Source organism: Solanum verrucosum, unplaced genomic scaffold (genome assembly GCF_900185275.1).
Source record: "Solanum verrucosum unplaced genomic scaffold, falcon-dt-bn FXZP01000277.1, whole genome shotgun sequence".
Taxonomy (NCBI): Eukaryota; Viridiplantae; Streptophyta; class Magnoliopsida; order Solanales; family Solanaceae; genus Solanum; species Solanum verrucosum.
The window spans coordinates 2,811,213-2,831,747 of NW_026019945.1; the positions used below are offsets into that span (position 1 = coordinate 2,811,213).

Below are 20,535 nucleotides of genomic sequence, written 5' to 3' on the forward strand. Positions count from 1 at the left end.
ATATATGATTCCCTAAAAAACACTTTTAATACCGTTAATCATACCTAAGTGATAAAATTTGTATACAAGATATTTTGCATTGATTTATTTGATTATTTGGTGTGTGAACATCGGTTCCATAAAAAGAATTTCATAGTCATTCAAATTCATGAACAATGGGCTCAATAATTACCACTACTTAGAGAATCCAATAATTTTGCCTAATCATATTTTTCAAAATACATTTAACATGAGAACAAGCCATTTCTAATACACTTACTTATATTGCCCTAAATTAGATAATTTTGTATCGCGTTTCACTGGCTTTAGTATTCACAAGATTTCAATGAATGAAATATTATCAAACACCATTCAGTATTTCGAATAGTATTTACAGTTCTATCTTTTGAGTAATTGACTTTCATTTTTTTCTCGACTGAACTAATAGTAGTAATTTTTCCCCATAAAATAGGACACTATATACCTGCATAATTCTAACTAACTATGGAACGGCACCGGCAAGAATGCATTATTAATTGTTGTACTTTGCTAAACACAACAATATTGAAGCTCCAACAAATATAAACATACTTCATATATACAGTATTATAAATTAAATAATCCGTACGAATGTCAACGTCATTTTGTATGTCATTGTCTAAAACACCATGTGTGTCATGTGCCAAATGCAAAAAATTGTCAAAAAATAATTGAAACACAGTACAATGAAGAATAATATTGCTTAATATCGTTTTAGGGTAATATATTCCAATTTTAGCAACTAAATAGACTGCCCATTCAATAAAATATGTTAAATTTGGACTTCTAATTATTAATTTGATTAACTCTAGGTTTTATAGTTGAAAAAAGAAAGAAAATATTAACTTTATTGTATAGATCTTTTATGTCCAACCGTGAATTTTAACGTGTAATAGTATGTTGATTGATTGGTTGGCTACAATTTTTTTGTCAAACATTTTAAAGTAATTTTTAGTAAAATAATAATTATGACTTAATTATACTACTTTTTACAAAGATTTTTATGTATAAAACTTTAACATAAAAAGACCAAGAAACTAATATCCAAAGGATCATATCCAAAAGTAAAGTGTGCTTACCTTTTAAAAAAGAATAAATAATAATAATAATTAAAGCCTCTTTTGAAATGCTGGCTACACACTTATATTTCTACGTTGAAATTACGTTATTTTTCTCCCAATTTGTGAACATGGAAAAAAACACCTCTTTAAGATAAGTAAATATCACAAAAGCACCGACATGGATTGTGGTGGAATGGTGAGACTGTTTCACTCATAACTAAAAGTCTCGGGTTTAAATCCTAGATATAAAGAAAATCATGTTTAGAACGTCAATAACCCCGATAGTGTGTACTCCCGATTTAATTGAGGGTCCAATATGAACTCGAGAAAATGAAAAAAAAAATCTCACAAAAGCATATGGCAAGATCCTTATACTAAACAATCTTAAATTAGATTAGTTCAATCTTCTTAAGGTGCATGAATGGACAGTCAATTTAATTAAATTATACATACATATAACTTATTTCATTTTATTGAGAACTTACCAATACGTAAGATTCGACCAAATTCATTTACCAATTCAATTGTAATATATATATAAAATTTACTTGACCAAGATATTACCCTCCCCCAACCCCCTAATTTCATTTCAAATATTATAAAAATAAGACGTGTTATCTGTTATGATAAATGAAAATAACTTGATATTATAAAAATTATTTACGTTGAAAGTGTATATTACTTAGCTTAAACTATGAATGAATTTACTATCAAGTCTTTGTATGCTTCATTCAATTAGATGGGAGTAATTTATTTTTAAGACAAATAAAATTTGTTATATACAATAGTTTATTGTATTTGTACCTCATATCTTGGGATTGTAGATATACACAATTTACTTAATATTTATAATTTCATGCTGCACTATTTAAAAATAAGATTCTGATCTTGTATAAATCTCCATGTCTTCCTTCCCTTCCCTAATCACAATTAACTAACCTACCCACCCTTAATTAAAAAAATAAAGCAAGGAAAGAGGAATAAACAAAAGAACAAAATAAAAAGTGGAAAAAGTCATTTTTTTAGGGCTCTAATGACATTGTTTATCACTCGATAATATCACATATATTTTTTTCACATGACAAAAAATAAATTATTAAATTAACCTTTGAACTATACAAATTTATCTTTATTACTATTTTATATCATCCTCTACCAATCAATACATTTATATATATAAATCACCTTATTCTGATGATCTCTTTCACACATTTATCTTTACCATAAAATCTTCGACCCTCCATCGTTATAAATCCATAAAACCCCACCTTAACTATCACAATACTCCTAGCTAAAAGATTTAAAGAATTTCAGCGCACTAATTAAGTTGACAAAATTATCGAAAATAGATTAATAATTAGATTAAACAAAAGTAAATATGACGTAGGATGTTTAAATAAAAATAATGGTCACCATGTGGAAGACAATTATACAAATTCATATATTCCTTTGTCTTAAAGCGTTGACGATTTATCATAATTAATAACACCGTCACCTCTATTTTTTCATTTTATTAATATATATTACAACACTTTTTAATTTTTAATTTTTTTTATGAAATTATTTATGACGTGGCATATACACACACGAACTCCACTTTTGTGTCATTTTCTTGAATGGGTGTATACTGTATACAAAAGAATGAGTTGTTTCATTGAAATACAACCAAGCTACTACTTTTTCTAGCTGGACCCCTTCTATCTTTAATTTCATAATTCCGAATATTAAAGATTTTAAAAGATTGATCAAATATACTAATAAACGAGGAATGCAAGTTACAAGTTGATAATCAAATGTCACTTGTCATGCCTGGTATAGGCATGCCATATATATATTATTATTATACAATCACTTGATATGTTACTTATCATCATCGATCGATCTATTGACTTTGATTTGTTACTATACTAATATTTGTTAAGTTTTGAAAACACAAGTGTTTGTTAATCTTTTGATTTAATCCTATGCAAATCTGATAGTTGAGTGATGATAATATACAAGTGCGCAGATTTAATTATTCGTATAAACTATATTAATCATTGACTTAGAATTTAATAATCTACGTAAGAACAGTGTCAAGATTAACCATAAGCAGCGGTGGATCTAGCTAGGGGGAGGGTGTGTGTTTTTTGATTTTTTCGGGTGTACGATAATCATATTGGACCTCAGCTAAATCTGAATTTGCGTCGGAAAGTTCCACATTTGAGATAAAATGCTTCCTGACAAAAGCGACTCCATCCAAGAGGACTTGAATCTGAAACTTACCACTCTAATACAACCCTTGTTGATAAGGAAAGGGTGTTCATAGTTCACCCAAAGTCTCTCCACGAAAAATTACATAATATATAGAAGGTGATTTTTCTTTATGTATATATATATATAATTTTTGAATATTTTGAACACAAAAGTACTAGAGGTTGGCTCATCAATAGTTTAGGAGGTTTAAAACTGAATGAATTGGTGCAATATGTATATACCATAAGGGTGATCAAGAATCGATTTATCCTGTTAATATTTTTCTCGATCAAATTATTCGTTGCATCGAATTTACCTAATTCAATATACATCCTTTATAATTTACAAATTATATCAAAGTGAATTTATTTAATGCGTACTCAAAGAAAAGCGATTGCGAGTGAACTGTTTTACTATTAGTTTGGTAGTTTTATGGAGAATCCAACAGGGAGCAAAATTGTCTCAGAAAAAAAAATAGTGATGCAGACCTCATTGGGGAAATAAAAAGTAAAATTAATTAATAGGGACAGTTGAAATTGTCGGTTCGAATTAAAAAGAGGAAAGACCATAATATCCTCTTATTGTACTTTCCTTTGTACTTTTTGGAGGCAATGATTTTTATTTTCCACCGTTCACTTTTATTTATTTATTTATTTATCTTAAAAATAAATCGTTCATGTTTACTTGTCATTTTAACATAAATTTATAAGTAAAATTCACTCAAATTACAAAAAATAATAAATATTAAACGTAAGAAATTATGTTTGTATGAAACATTAAATTAGAGGATTCACAATGAACATCATGGTCATTTCATTCTGAATATTTTAGGAGTCGTTTGGGGTAAGCTATAAAGTGTGTAAAATAATTTTGGAATAAAATACAAGATTATTTTATTCTATGTTTGGTTGAAGATATTAGATAGTCCATAGATTATTTATACCATCACTTATATCATAATGATGAGATATCTCATATATATATATATGGTGGAATAACTTATTTCAAGATAATTAATCTCAAAATGACTTGTTTCCAACTGAACGACCCCTAGGATATACTAGAAACTGAGATGTTGTATGTCTATATATGTCCACTCATCTTACACTTTTGTTTTCCTTATTGGAGGTACATGCACTATAACAAAAGCAACATTTAGCGGCAATGAATATACACATTAACAAAGAGTGCTAAAACCTTTATCGGCATTAGTTAATTGTCATTGGATCCAATGTCACTAAAGGTTTTAGGAACATATACAAAGAGAGCTAATTACCGCTAAAAGTACATATTTAACGGCAATTAAGCTATTGTCGTTAATTAATTGTCGCTAAAAATTATTTTTTGTGTAGTGATATAAGATAGTCCTTACCTCGTTGGATTAGTTATCCACTATTTATACTATAGTAACGAGATATCTCATATACATGATGAAATAGTTTATTTCGAGATTAATAATAACTTATTTCTAACCAAACGACTTTTAAGTTTGTACTAGAAACTAAGATGTTGTGAGACATATATGTCCATTCATCTTACACTTTTTTTTCTTGAATTTGAATTAAATGGACCACTCTAATCATAACATAAATATACATGTATGTATCTATACAGCAAGTACACATTAACTTAAAAAATAAAATAAAAAATGGTCCCCATAAAGTAGTTGGATTTATAGAAATGTCACATTCAACTTTATTTTTCACAGTAATGGGCTAACCTCATTTGGACCGTAATTTTGTAGTAACTTTTAAAAGCCCAACTACTTTGGTAGTGTAAAAAATTCTGCACACCTAATTTTTATAGCCTTAAAATTGATGATCCCTATTTGCCTATACACATACATATAGTGTTAGACAAAGCATGCATCACTGCAAAATTTTCATTGAGTCTTTTTCTTTTAGCCGCTAGATTAATTAATAACACATGTAGTGTGTAGTCGTTTCGTAGCTGGTTAGAATTATACAGGTAATAGTAATGTCGGGATTAATTATGAGTGAATATTTATATAGATGTTAGTTAAGCAGTGATTAGTTACATAAAATAACACATAGATTTTTTTCCGTAACTTATATATACATGTATTAGTAATGCAGGTTTCTAAATTGTCAATTAAATGTTCTATTGATTTTATACATGAATAACTTATTTCTTATCTATTACCAAACGTCGTATAAGTTACACATAAATTAATACATTGATAACTTGTTTCTTATATATCCGATTACCAAACTATACTTTATGGTTTAGAGGCGGATTTTGGACAAGCTTAGCAATTTTGAGTGAGTGATTTTGAATTTTTTATTTGGTTTGTTTAATGAATTGAAACTTTAAGTTTAATAAGTTTTGATTTATAAATATCATATTATTATCGTTAAATATTTATCGCAAAATTCTTTATTTATCGTAGTGAGGTACATTGGAATAGCACGTAAATGGATCACCAAATTAACCCAACTTTTGGTGGGAAAACATGGATATAACTCTTCAAACGTGTTTAAACCTAAACCTTAAATACATTTAGAAAAGACTAAGTAGTTACAAGAAATGTTTATTAATATAATAATATTGTATCCCTACCAATACGCAAATATATTGACTTAGAGAAAAAGTTAGAGACATAATTAAGAACAGAAGAGGAAAAAAGGACAGATGTTAATGGTCGCCAAGTACCCACGTTATAAAAATAAAATTAATAAATATCTAACTCAATCTTGCAACGTAATTTAATTTTTTTTAGTTCTAATTTAGGTGATACTTTTTACGCTCTTGAAATTTTATTAATGTCGAAAAGTTTTGAATATTTAATTTTAATATTGAAATAATAAATTAGTTTAATTTATTTTGACGTTAAAAATATTAGTTGAGTTGAGTTTCGGAAAGCAAAAAATATCATATGTATTGAAACGAAGAAAGTCGTGATATTTTTGTTGCAACCAGCTGGATGATCAAAGGTGATCGCTGCGCGCTGCATGGGGTGATTTGAATCTTCTTTTTTTTCTTTTGGTTGAAAATATAATTTTTGTGTTTTAATTTATATGTCTGATTTTGATTTGATATGGAGTTTAAAAAAGTAAATAATTTTTTTTAATTCGTGATCTTAACTAATATATAGTATGTAATAAAATATTATTTAATTTTGTAATTTTAGCTATGTCAAGTGTGAAAAATTAATATTAAAGAATTGTAAAAAAAGAAAAATGAATTAAAAAGGATAATACCCTTATATATTAAAACAGAGAACATGTATTATGCATAACAAATAAGTGCATCATAACAAAAGGAAGTGCTATAGTTAGCACTAGTACTTGATCAAACTATTATGGTAATTTTTCTTATGAAGCAAATTTTAGATCGAGGACATGATCTTAAAAAGAAAAGCATGAAGGATCATATTATGAGAAAATGTTAGTAGGTTGTGTAATGTGGGTCATTGTACAAGTCGTATTAATGTAACTCTTGTTCTTTTATATTTATTATTATTTATTATTGTTTGTCAGATATTAGTTGTATTCTCTGTTATCGTTTTCAATAATCTATCCTAGTATGTTATTGATTATGTTTCGATTATTACATTATTTTATTGTTGTTTATGTTTTTTTCTGCTAGACCTTGCACCGTTTCCTTGTTACCTTCTATATTTTCTCCACCCTCTTCTTCTTTTTGTACCCGGATTTGTTGTAGTTGGGCCAACGATATTTTGGAAACAACCTCTCTACTTTTACAAAATAGTGATAAAATTTATGTATATTCTACCTTTTCAAGACCATTTATAAAATTTCACTATTATAATTTTTTATTTTTTTATTACATGAGAAGTAGTGGCAAAGAAATAACACAAAAATAAAATGATAATTGAATTACTACTTTCCAATTGATAACTCAAAGATAGTACATTTGAAGTGGACTTAATGTTGGTACATGCCCCCAACCCATATTTGTAGTATATTTCGTCCATTATTAATTTGGAGTTTGCTGTCCTCTTTATAGTATTTTGCAATAATTAATACATCCAATAATTTTTCAATAACTAAATAATTCATATGAATATTATAGTAAAATACTCATATTAATCATTATTTCTTAAAAAACATGTAAAATTTAAAACGGACAATGAAATATAAACCAAGAGAGTAAAAAAATTGTAGTTTAATTTATTCTCTCTAATAGTTGAATTCTTCATGCACTTTATAAGTTTATTTACCAATATAAAATTACAAGTCATTTTCACTACGATTTAAAAGAGCTGTAACATATTGTTATTATCATAGTAATATATAATAATATTACAATAATCTTGACTCAACGGTTAGAGTATTACAAGCATTAATTGGATTTTGTTTTTTCCTCTCGTTCTTTTTTTTCTTTATGAATTGTTGTTAGAAATGACAGAGACTACGCGTATGAAAGTATTTATTTAACCTTTAAACTATTGGCCTTTTAGCAAAATTGAGAGAATTGAATATTAATGTGCCAAGCTTTAGAAACGGATGCCAAATAAAAAATTGAGATACTCATTGAACATATCTATTTCATTTATTTATTTTTATCTAAAGCTTTAATTTAATGTTAGTAATTTAGTATCCTAATGAATCTATATGGACCCTTAATTATATTCTAGTTAAGAACAGATTTTAATTAACAAGAACCTTTTAGTATATTCTTTTAGTTAAGTAAACATGTAAATACAATAATTAAGGCATTTTCCCCATTCCTTTTTTACTTTGCCTTCACGCTCTGTTTCGAATCTAGTAGATGTAGTACAAATTAAGAATGAGCACTGTAAAAGCTAACTTACTTGAATGTTTTCTACTAAGATCCACGAGGATCGTGATATAGTGATAAATATTTACTTTATTTGTATAGTTTGAAAGTTTCGAATTCGAGCATAAGACATTAGTTAGAGAATACTTTGTATTTAATATGAGACTTTGCAATATAAATTTAATTTTAATCGGACCTTAATATAAATATCAAATACCAAATAAGAATTGGGAAAAAAATTCTGATAGGAAAATAACCCTTTAAAGTTTGAATTATAAAGGGTTTAAGCGAGTGAGGAGTATCTCCTTTTGAAAACATTTAATTTATAAACTCACTAAATGTTTTTTCTTCTTATTATGATAATCGTAATGTTTGAGATAGTTTTTGTGTATTTGAATTAATTTATCGAATACATGTCATTTTCTGTCAACAATAACATGTACCAGGTGGGAGGTAAGTATGTTTATCAAATTTAAGACAAATGAAAAGAAATTACTTGTTACGAGATTTATGCCACAGAAAAATGCCAACTTCTTTCTTCTTTGACTTTCAATTGACAATACTATTGTTTCGACAATCACAAAACTCCCGATAGATCATAGATTTTGATGTTAAAAAATTTATATTTTTAAAGTTACAATTTCTTAAAGTTGAATTATGTTTGAATATGTATTTTATTTGAATTTGCCTTGAAGTTTTGTGAGTGAAAGTCCCAAAAATCCAAAAAATTGTCTGAACCAATTTGTGAAACTTAAAATTCTTTTGAACATATTCTTAATCACAGATCCAAATTTATTATGAAATAATTATTTAAAGATAATTTTCAAAGATTTAATCTCAAATCTATCATCAAACTCTAGCTAAATCAATACTCAACACTCTTTTTGTAAACTTTACCATAGCATAACCCATAACCAAAAACACTTTAACTTACATCTCTGCAAGTAGACATTCATGACTTTGAATATGTGCATTTAGATAACTTAACTCATTTTTACTATGTTATTTAAATATTCTAACTTACAAAATGATCATCTAAATACATTTAAAATTTATATGTCACGTTAGTATTGAGTGTCCACGAGACACAATTCAACAAACAAGTTGAATTGTGTAATTATCCATTGAAACTAGATTAAGTAATCTAGACGTGCACTCTCAAAAGTTGAAGTGCTTACGTATCCGCTCTATTATGCCTTTTTTACTATTATCCATTATCACAACTTACCATTTGTTCCTTAAGAAAAAACACACAACCCAACACTAAAAAACCCAATAAAAGAAAATAATTTAGTACTATGTTTTTCTCTTAAATAAATAAAAAAAGCATCTTCCCAAAAACCCCGCACATACCCTTAACAAACACAGCTACTTCACAACTCACCACACGACATCTTCTCCATCTTCTTCCTCTTTCTCCCCTCTTCAATGGTCGCTTCTTTAACCCTCTGTAGATCTGAACAGAACTGAAAAAACTGGGAAAATCCATTTCATTACTGTACGATCACACCATTTTTTCATAACGCACACCAAGTGTTTGATTAATTGCTTGTGTGAAGAAAAAAAATACGGTATTCGTTTGAATTTGAGACCCCCAGTTGGATTAAGCTGGGGGTAATTGTGGGGCATTTTCATTTCCCAGATGGGAATGCCTGTAAGACGATGAGCAAAACCAGAGACGAAGAAGAAGAGGACGAGCGATTTCACGACTCACTTGACCGGTTACTTTCTTCTACTAATACTTCTTGTTCTTCATCTCCTTCTTCTGATAACGAAGAAGACGATATTAAGGATCTTAGTTTCAATTTGGGGTCTCCTAACTATGGTGTTTCGGAGCCGCTTCCGGTACCGAGATTCCCAAGGGGTGTATCGAATAACTATGATGTATGGATCTCTGAACCCATCTCCGTTGATGAACGACGTATTAGACTCCTCAGTCAAATGGGTCTTGCCCGTGACCCTTCTCTCCTCCGCCACAGACCGTCACTCTCACAGTCTGCTGCTGCTGACTACGATTTTGACGAAAGACCGGAGATTTTTGGCAGATCGGTTTCAGAAAATCTTTTGAAGTGTCCACTTGCCGGCGGTGAGGGTATTTCTAATAGTATTAATTCCAAAATTTGTTGTATTGAGAGTAATGTTTGTGGGATCGTTCGATCAAAATCGGATGGTGATCGCAATTGCTCTAATTGTTGTTGTTCTCATTCAGTTCACAAAAATACTGAAGTTATTTCCTTGAATTCTACTTCCATTTCATCAGTACAAGTAAATATGGCCAATGGGGTTGACGGTATAGTTGTACATAATAACCGAAACCGTAGTAAAAGTCTCTGCGAGGATCTATTTCGTAATGGCAATGGATCCCCGAAGAAGCCACCCACAGGAAAGACGAGAGCTGATTCCACAAATAATGGGACCTGTAATTCGTTGCCGGTGCTGGCGAATAATGAGGTGGAGGAAGGGTTGGAATCAAATGGAGATATCGGAATTGAAGAGCAGCTGTGCACAATAAAGAATCTTGATGATGGGAAGGAGTTTGTGGTTAATGAAGTTAAGGAAGATGGGACTTTGAAAAAAGTCAAGGAAGTGGGTACAGGAAGGCAGTTGACCATAGAAGAGTTTGAGATGTGTGTTGGGACATCACCAATTGTTCAAGAACTGATGAGAAGGCAGAATATAGAGGATGGGAATAAGGATAGTTTGGATGGTAATACAAATGAGGATGTTGAAACTGGATCCAAGTCGAAGAAGAGGGGAAGTTGGTTGAAGAGTATCAAAAATGTGGCTGGTGCTATGACAGGTTATAAGGAGCGGCGGAGCAGTGATGAGAGGGATACATCATCTGAGAAGGGTGGCAGAAGGTCAAGCTCGGCTACAGATGATAGTCAGGATGCTTCTTTTCATGGGCCTGAAAGAGTACGGGTTCGGCAGTACGGAAAGTCCTGCAAAGAACTTACAGCACTGTATAAGAGCCAAGAGATACTGGCACATACTGGGGCTATTTGGACCATCAAATTTAGTTTGGACGGGAAGTATCTCGCTAGTGCTGGTGAGGACTGTATAATACATGTCTGGCAGGTTACTGAATCAGAGAGGAAGGGTGACCTATTGCTTGATAAGCCAGAAGACGGGAATTTAAATCTCTTGCTTTTGGCAAATGGATCTCCAGAGCCAACTACAATGTCACCAAATGATGGCCACCCGGAGAAGAAAAGAAGAGGAAGGTTGTCTATAAGTCGAAAATCAGTGAGCTTTGACCATGTTTTGGTACCGGAAACTGTTTTCGCACTTTCAGAAAAGCCCATCTCTTCATTTCAGGGGCATGTGGATGATGTGCTTGACCTCTCATGGTCCAAGTCTCAGGTTAGCTGGCACTCTTTATTTTCATATTGGACACTTTCTGGACCCTTGCCTACCCTACAAAAGAATTAAGCTTTCTTTACATTCCTTAATGCTAAACATTTCACCAATATGAATATGCCATGAGAAGTCGTATGTACCTTGTCAAATATCTTTGAATACTACCTCTCAAATGAGAACATATTTGAACAGTAATTCCGCAGGGGAGTACATGGCTTGTAATAGATAAGAAGTGAAAGCTGATTTTTCAATTCAGACACAATAAAGATGATTCTTTTGGACTCAGATGTCAGCTAGTTTATTATTTTATCAATCAACGTCTCGTCTTCCACTTACCTTCTTGTTCCCCTGAGAACCAATAAAATTGATTAAGACTAGCAATCCATTTGCCATCGGTTCTGGTTGAGGGACAACTAATTCAGGGTTTGAGTGTGTGCTGAATATAGATTTCTGCCAAGGTGGATCTAGTACTATGCAATGCTTCTTACTTTACTATGAAAGGTTTGCTGGAGGTATACTAGGATTGGTTCTTCATCTGTTCTGACAGAATGATATCACAGAGTTAATTTTGTGTGCAAGTACACAAGAAGATGAAATGAAGAGTCATTTAATCTCTTTATAAGATGATAAATAGTAGCATGGCTCGACACTGTATGTGACTCTACTTTTCCTGGAGCTATCTGAGCTTGTTCACGAGTGCACGTTCTGTTCTTATCTGTCCCCTTCTGTTGGAGGGGAAAAAATACTCCTATCTTTTATTGTAGTTGCTTTGTCTCACCCATTTGTGAAAGATGGATACCAAAGAGCAGACCAATGAAACTTGATTCTATCCACCATACAGTATCTCGCGTTAAGCTTTCCTTAGTGGACTGCCAGTTAACACTTTCGCAGTTACTTGTTTCTTTCTTGTTTATGACATAAGCAAATATCTTGTAATGAGAATAAATGGCTGTATTCTGTTAACTTTCTTAAAAAAATAAATAAATGGCTGTATTCTAATGGACAAAAGGGTTGATCTGGCTGCTATTTATATCAAATGGCTCAGGCTGTTGTGGCTCGTGGTCATCTTTTTTTGGTGCTTAAATTAACTTACCAACTTTTAAATTCAATTGTATAGAGAAATCTGGCAGATTTAGAATGATACAGCGTAACCACTTACTTTGCTCCATTTCCTTCCTCGGTTCTGAGAATATATCCAGATGGCATTTTATGGTTATTGATGCTGGATGATTCTTTAAAGTTGCACAGTTCTTAATAAAAAAATGATTAGTTAAAGTTGCATAATTTAATGGTTTTATTTGATGACTCCTGATATTTTTTCTGATAAGTGGGAACCCTTGAAGCATTTGTTTCCTGTTGCTTTCTAAAATTTGGGTTGTTGGACCCACAGGCCACATGCCATTAGGTTCTTTGGATTAGTGAGCTAATTATTTTACTTTTCTCTGATACATTCTATCACTGTCCTTTCACAGCATTTGCTTTCATCTTCAATGGACAAAACAGTGCGGCTGTGGCATTTGTCTAGCAAGTCTTGTTTGAAGGTCTTCTCACATAGTGATTATGGTATGTCTATTGAACCGAGCTCTTATTTTTTCACCCTTCCACTCCCCATGGTTTTTTAAGTCTAATGAATATGAACACCAATGTTTGTTAAGAATTTTAGAAATAACTATAATGACCTAGAAATTACATACACTGGAACTTTTTCACTAATTGACTCATTGCAGTGTGCTCTTGACTTCCTTTCTTTGGCACAGTAACCTGCATCCAGTTTAATCCTGTTGATGATAGATACTTTATCAGTGGATCCCTAGATGCTAAGGTTCGCATATGGAGCATTCCAGAGAGGCAAGTTGTTGATTGGAATGATCTGCATGAGATGGTCACTGCCGCTTGCTATACACCAGATGGTCAGGTGAGACTATTGAACATAGTGCTCATTGTGATGTTAGGTTAAACCATTGGTAGATGAGAAACACTTAGGATTTGGATCCTTCCAATTTTAGTTACTAAATTTTTGATTGTTGTTTGAAGGGTGCATTTGTTGGTTCATACAAGGGGAATTGTTGTCACTACAACACATCAGGTTTGATTTGTTGTCCCTCATGTTTCCTTGTTCCCCCTCCATTCTCATTCTTCTCTAGAGGCAAAATAAGCACTCAGCATGCTGATGTTTTGTGCCTCTCTGTTTTCAGATAATAAATTGCAGAAAAAAGTTCAAATCAATCTGCAGAATAAGAAGAAGAAGGCTCACCAGAAGAAAATTACTGGTTTCCAGGTAATTCATAATTGATTGCTGTTAGATGCATTTGTTTTTGCCTCAGTTGATCTTAGTACCTCTTTTTTCTCCAAGTATAGTTGTTCAAAAACTTAAAAATACTTTCCCCCTCCTTTGTTAACTGGAGGTTTGGGGCATAATGTGTGTATTTACGCATATCTTTCTAATAACCTTAATGTGCAACAGATGGAATAATAGTTGTTGTCTGGATAAATTTACATTGTAACCTTCATGAATTCCTTGGTTGCTGATAAATTTAAATGTACAGTTTGTGCCAGGGAGTACATCAGAAGTGCTTATAACATCTGCAGATTCGAGAATTCGGGTGGTTGATGGTGTTGATCTTGTCCACAAGTTCAAAGGTACATTGAAACTGCTATAATTATCTTATAAAGCTGGTCAGTTACTGAATGAAGTTTATAGTTAGTTCCACTTGACCTTTTGAGATGTTGGTCTTCCTGCACAATTTTCAGCTTTAATTTCCCCCATGCTATATCCTAGTATTGAGTTAGCACCAACTATGACAGGTTTTCTTAATACAAACAGCCAAATCTCAGCCTCTGTGACTGCTGATGGTAGATATGTGGTCTGTGCCAGTGAGGACTCACATGTCTATATCTGGAAACATGAAGGTGATTCTCGGCCAAGCAGGAATAGAGGCGTTACCATTACACAGTCGTATGAGCATTTCCATTGTCAAGATGTTTCAGTGGCCATTCCTTGGCCTGGCATATCCGATAATTTGAGACTTTCCGATTCCTCATTAGGGGAACAAAATGGGCATGCTGATCATCTCGACGAGGTTTCCACTGCCAACCATCCTCCTATACCCATTGAAGAGAATGGCTCCGAGTGCTCACCTCTGGTATCTAGCTGCAGTAACAGTCCTCTTCATGGGACTTTAAGTGGTGCCATGAACAGCTACTTCTCTGATAAATTCTCAGCAACATGGCCAGAGGAAAAACTCCTGTTAGCTACTAAAAATCGTAGCCCTCGTGTCAGTGTAGATACTAGTGTCGACTTCTCCAATGGTTTAAATCAATCCAAGTCTGCCTGGGGTTTTGTCATTGTAACCGCAGGCCAAAGAGGGGAAATCAGGACTTTCCAAAATTTTGGACTGCCAATCCGAATATAGAAGAAGGATCAAACAGGGGAAGTCTTTGCGATTCCACGTTACACACTGCTACAGCCAAGTTTTCGAATTTTGTACAGATTGGTGAGATTTGTAATATTAGTGATTTTTCTTTGTTCTTGTGCTTAGTGCCAGTGGTTCTGGGACTAAAATAGGAGTCTTGCCTGATTAGGCATTGTGAAGAGGGACAAAAATGGAGGGTTGGAAATTATAGTAGTTTTATCAGGATATGGTGATAATATAGAAGCCCAAAAAAAAAAGGGTTACACCTTTGGTTAGAAACCGATGGTTTTTCTGTAATCGGAAATTGTAGAGTTGAGAATTGTGAAAGTGTTTATTGGAAAATGAAATGAAATGAAATTCTTTGAGATTCATTCAACTTCAAGCTGTCTGTCTATACAAAATTGTCAGTGTTTCAGAGAAATCGGAAATTTTTTGTTGAAACCGATGGTTTTTCTGTAATCGGAAATTTCTTGTTGATTTTCCGTGCGATGTTCGATATTTATTTTGAATCCCCAACTAATTTGAATTTGTGTTATGCCTTTCTTTCTTTGTTTACTTAAAAGGCTAGGTAAATATCCTGGGTTCAACATTATAATACCAGCCATTAGTTCTTGATAGGGGTGTACAAAATCGAACCGAAAACCGAACTAAACCGCAAACCGAGAAAAAAAACTCGACTAGTGGTTGGTTTGACTTGGTTTGGTATTGAAAAAAAAAACCCGACTATATTTGGGTTGGTTTAATTTTAACTAAAAGAAACCAACCCGAAACTAAATCAACTCGATATTATATATATAATTTTAAAATTTTATTTTATACATAAAAATATTTACTTTGATATAATTTTTAAATATTTCTTATACTTTTTCATAATTTTTATCTTTTAATATATTATTTCAAGTTTGAAACTTAGATTCTGAATGGTTCAATAAAGATTATAATTCACAGATTTGGTAATTATAATAAAGCTTAAATCAAAATCAAATTAATACTAATGCAAAAAGTAAATCAATTCAACACTAAGAATGACAATAATATTGAATATTTGTTCTTTGGTTTTACATTGGTTTAGACAATTCAAATACATAATCTAATTTTAATTTCCTTTAATATTTAGTCATGTAACTAATACTTATTAAACTTATTTTTGCATGATTTAGTACTTTTAAATTATGATCATTTTCATTATGACTTGTTAATTTGCAATATTTGTCTTACGCGATTTCATTATTATTATTATTTTGTTGGATATTTTAGTGTCATTACTCCTATTATATTTTGTATTATTTTCTTAAGAAACACCTTAGATAGTTGTATTTTGGTAGGACTAAAGAATATTTGAAGTACAAGTAAATTATATGTTTGTATGAATACATTACCGAAAAAATCCAAAAAAACCCACCCGAGGTTGAAAATCCTGAGTTTTATTGGTTTGGTTTGGTTTATAGATTTAAAATTCGACACAAATGGTTTGGTTTGATATTTCAAAAACCCGAACCAACTCGGTCATGTACACCCCTAGACTTCCTGCTATCGACTAACAAGACATTTTGATAAGAAAGTCAACCACGACATAAGTCGCCATCCATTTAGAAGATCCCCTTCTTGAGTAGGGAAGAGAACGAAAATGAACCTCTCTTTGATCCCTCTTTCCGAGTAGGAAAGAGAATGAAAATTTGGTTAAGACATTTTGATAAGAAAGCCAACCACTACATAAGTCGGCATTCATTTAGAAGATTCCCTTCCTGGGTAGGGAAGAGAACGAAAATGAACCTCTCTTTGATCCCCTTTCCGAGTAGGAAAGAGAATGAAAATTTGGTTAAGGCATTTTGATAAGAAAGCCAACCACTACATAAGTCGGCATTCATTTAGAAGATTCCCTTCCTGGGTAGGGAAGAGAACGAAAATGAACCTCTCTTTGATCCCCCTTTCCGAGTAGGAAAGAGAATGAAAATTTGGTTAAGACATTTTGATAAGAAAGCCAACCACTACATAAGTCGACATTCATTTAGAAGATTCCCTTCCTGAGTAGGGAAGAGAACGAAAATGAACTACTCTTTGATCCCCCCTTTCCGAGTAGGAAAGAGAATGAAAATTTGGTTAATTTTGATTTGAGAATCTTACGCGGCAATATCTATTTTAAAACCCCAACAAATCTATATTTGTGTTTTGTATAAAGTGATGAACTCTCTATTAAAACTTTTTCTTTTTTCTAAGCTCAAACTCGAAAATCTTTGATTGATCCAAAACGACAGGACCTATCCATCACACCATCATAACTCTCAACCTGTCCTTTTTCTCTATTTATGTAGTATTACTCTCAACTTGTCCTTTTTCTCTATTTATGTAGTATGATAAGACAATCTTTAATTGATTAAAGTTATATGTACTATGATGAGAAAAAGACTTTAGTTGATTAAGATGGACCCAAAGATAAGAAAATCTCTTAGCAAAGTACAAGCATTATACAAAAAAACAGAAGAAATCTGTGATCTTGTTAACACAAACCAAGACAATATCTTTATCTAAACAATTACAATATCATCACTAGCACAAACACACACAAAAAAACACACCACACATATACTTAGGTACATAATATCTTACATTATTTCTTGTTTGTTTTCAATAAGGTTAAAAAAAGTCCTAATCCTAGACTTCATAAGCAGGAAACCTAGACTCAAATGGCTCAACAAGATCCAAAAACAAACAAGCCATTCCTCCAATTCCTTCAAACAAAGAAAAAGGATGATCACCTTTATGCATAATACCTTCACATATTAAAGTATGAGCTCTATCATGTAGAAAACAAGCAAATGCTTTTGCTTTGTATAAATACTCCTCTTTCCCTGTTAGCCTGTATAGTGATAGAAAAACATAAGCATTCCCACTTATTCCATGACAAATCCCGACTCGTTTGAGCAAACCGCGTCTCCACACTACCTCCCCTGCTTCTCTAGCTGCTTCGAGAAATTCATCATCACCAAAAACCTGAACACAATATCGTCGAGGTTTCAAGAGTATAGTGAAATCATAAAATTGATCTTTGTCACATATATTGTAACTATATGCTAGTAGTAGGTAGCAGACACCTCGTAAAATTAATCAAGGTGCATGTAATGTGACAAAACTTGTACCTTAGCTGCTTTTGCAAGGGTAAGAGCAACACCAGGAGCACCATGACACCAATGGACAAGAACATCTGATTCATCTCCTTCACTAGTACGATAATTTCCACTCGAAAATCGATTCTTGATCATGTACCTTAATGCTCCTTTAACATCTTCAATTTCATCTTGTTTTAGTTCCATGTCTAGTAAAACATTCATAACACCAGCTAATCCATGGGCTGCTCCCCAGTACTTTTTCCCCCTCGATTCGTACATTAAAGGAGATTTAAAATTTTCTAATTTCAACAGTTTTCTACCTGCCTTGATGAGTTCATTCACAACTGCTCTCTGTATAACAAAATTTGAATACCAAGTTATAGTAAGAACATAAAAAAAATGGTCCCTCGTATTCGAAAGTAAGTTCAAAGTAGTCCCTCGGATAAACTCCTGAACAATTTCAATCCATTAAGTTTGTCAAACGTTAACACTTTTAGTATCCGTCAAATATATACCAACACATACAATGTCAATATCTGTTATATTTAAGGGACTACTTCAAAACTACCTCGAACATAAAGGATCATTTTTGTCATTTTCTCGTAATTAAGCTAATATAATTGAGTAGTTAAATTTGCTAATTACCATTTGGGAGATGGATATTGTGCCTTTGCCAAGATGTTTATTTAAGAAAGAACATGCCCATAAGTACCCTGCTCTACCATAAAACAAGTCATCTCCAAGATCTATTGGAAGTTTAATCTGGAAAAAAAACAATCAAATCACAAAATTAATCACGCGGAACATAAATATACGAGCATACAATATGCGTGAATGAAGAATTTACGTTATATTCATCATCAGTATAAGACAATTCGTATCACCATTAGGTCACATTTACCTTGTTATAGCATATAATCAAAATTACAAATTCTCACATTTTACTACTAGATTCAAGTCTAACTAGAAAAATAATCGAATCACATTATCATACGAAAAAGTTTGAATACCTCCTTGAATTTAGTCAAAAATTGTTGACATAATTGATCATCACCATTATTCTTTGCAGCAACAGTACCAAGAGCGTAAATACCTGCGTGCCCGCCTATAAATGTAGGTGGTCTGCATATATTTAACCAAATCTACGTTCAAACGCCTACTAAATTCCGAACACATAATTTCATAATTTGGATATCGAATTTGCCTTTCATCACACATTCTATAATACTACCATGACAAATTATGATCTAAGCTTAAAATGTCGAAAATGACATACTTTTATTTACTTAATTATGTCTTTAGACGTACCCTGAACCATTGCAACCAGCGTCACATGCCTGAATAATATCGGAGCAAAGTGCAAGATCATCGTTGTTTCGAGTAATTTGATATGATTTGAATAGTAAATAAGCAGTCCCTAAAGTTCCAGTGTAGAGTCTGTAGTCATTTACATGTCTTCCTTTTGCTGCCCATGTCTCCCTCACAACCTTATTTAGGAAAAACAAAATTATTAACACACAAAAAATTAATGAATTCAATTATTCAAATGTAGACAAACTCATAAAATTAAGTATGAAAATTGCAAAACATAAATATATACTCCACTGTCTCAATTCATACTACACACATTTTTTTAATCAATTTAAAAAATAATGACGTATTTTATTTTAAATTCGAGGGCGAAAGTAGTAGCCCAGTGTATTTGTATCAATAAATTCATTAAATATGTAAAAAAATATTAATTTAAAACCCAGTAATTACCACTTGTATGTATGGTAAAATTCGGAACAAATTAAATTAAAATCTTAATTCCACTTGTGGTTAAATCTCACTTGTTTAGCAAAAAGTCCATCAAAGTATACTCATAATTTTTTTTAAGGATAATTTTAAAACATGGTAAAATCTCTCTATATTGCTTCAACTTCATATCGGATCATACTATATACATCACATAAATTAAAACGAAACGAAATAAATCCCTAATCTGGTTATGAATTTATAGACTAAATGAGTTTTTCATCTATTAGACGAGTGAGTGTTCGTTTTATTACACATGTTATGAGTTTAACTGAACCTAAAAAATATGTGAACACATTAAATCCAATAGTGAGTTCGATGTCATCTCGATAAACTTTAATTTCTGAATCCATCTCAGTAAATAAAAGAAATTAAAAGTTGAAAGAAAAGAATACTTCATGTTTGAGGTTGATAGCATCTAGCTTGAGTCTTTGAGAAATAGTGTCATAAGGAAGTGAACGAAGTTTGGATAAAGAGTCCTTTGCACTTTCAGGTGCCAATTCTTCAATTGAAAGGCCACCCATTTCATTAGGGTAGTAACGTTCTGCCATCTTTGAGAATTTATTTTTTTTGTGTCTAAACTCAAAAATAGTATATTTTGTGTAGAAAGATGGAATCAATTGAACATATATATACAAAAAGCTTTAGAGTTATCTGGATGATAAGATGTATTTTTTTTTTATTTGGAGACTTGTAGAAGCTAGTAAGATAAATACAAGAAGAAACAAGAATGCACCGCTACTTTTGCATCTCTTCTCTACTTTCTATGGACTCCCTCGT

The 20,535-nt window shown here is 31.9% G+C and overlaps 2 protein-coding genes across 3 annotated transcripts; one reads left to right on the plus strand and one right to left on the minus strand.

Moving 5' to 3' along the window:
- Nucleotides 1-9,417: 9,417 nt before the first annotated feature.
- LOC125839307 (uncharacterized) lies at nt 9,418-15,214 on the plus strand. 2 transcript variants are annotated; one of them, XM_049518308.1, is made up of 8 exons: nt 9,420-10,164; nt 10,339-11,441; nt 12,911-13,001; nt 13,196-13,353; nt 13,473-13,524; nt 13,634-13,716; nt 13,985-14,078; nt 14,244-15,214. In XM_049518308.1, exons 1-8 carry the CDS (start codon nt 9,741-9,743, stop codon nt 14,849-14,851), a joined length of 2,613 nt encoding a protein of 870 aa, XP_049374265.1. In that variant the 5' UTR covers nt 9,420-9,740; the 3' UTR covers nt 14,852-15,214. The 2 variants fall into 2 exon arrangements, with proteins under 2 accessions (XP_049374257.1, XP_049374265.1); XM_049518300.1 differs by having other exon boundaries at nt 9,418-11,441.
- Nucleotides 15,215-17,495: 2,281 nt separating this feature from the next.
- Nucleotides 17,496-20,306, minus strand: LOC125807035 (lanC-like protein GCR2). The gene is made up of 6 exons (XM_049486792.1): nt 20,151-20,306; nt 19,267-19,445; nt 18,969-19,080; nt 18,604-18,720; nt 17,989-18,309; nt 17,496-17,842 (listed from the first exon to the last, which is right to left on the minus strand). The coding sequence occupies exons 1-6, from the start codon at nt 20,304-20,306 to the stop codon at nt 17,504-17,506; spliced, it is 1,224 nt and encodes a 407-aa protein (XP_049342749.1). The 3' UTR covers nt 17,496-17,503.
- Nucleotides 20,307-20,535: the final 229 nt, after the last annotated feature.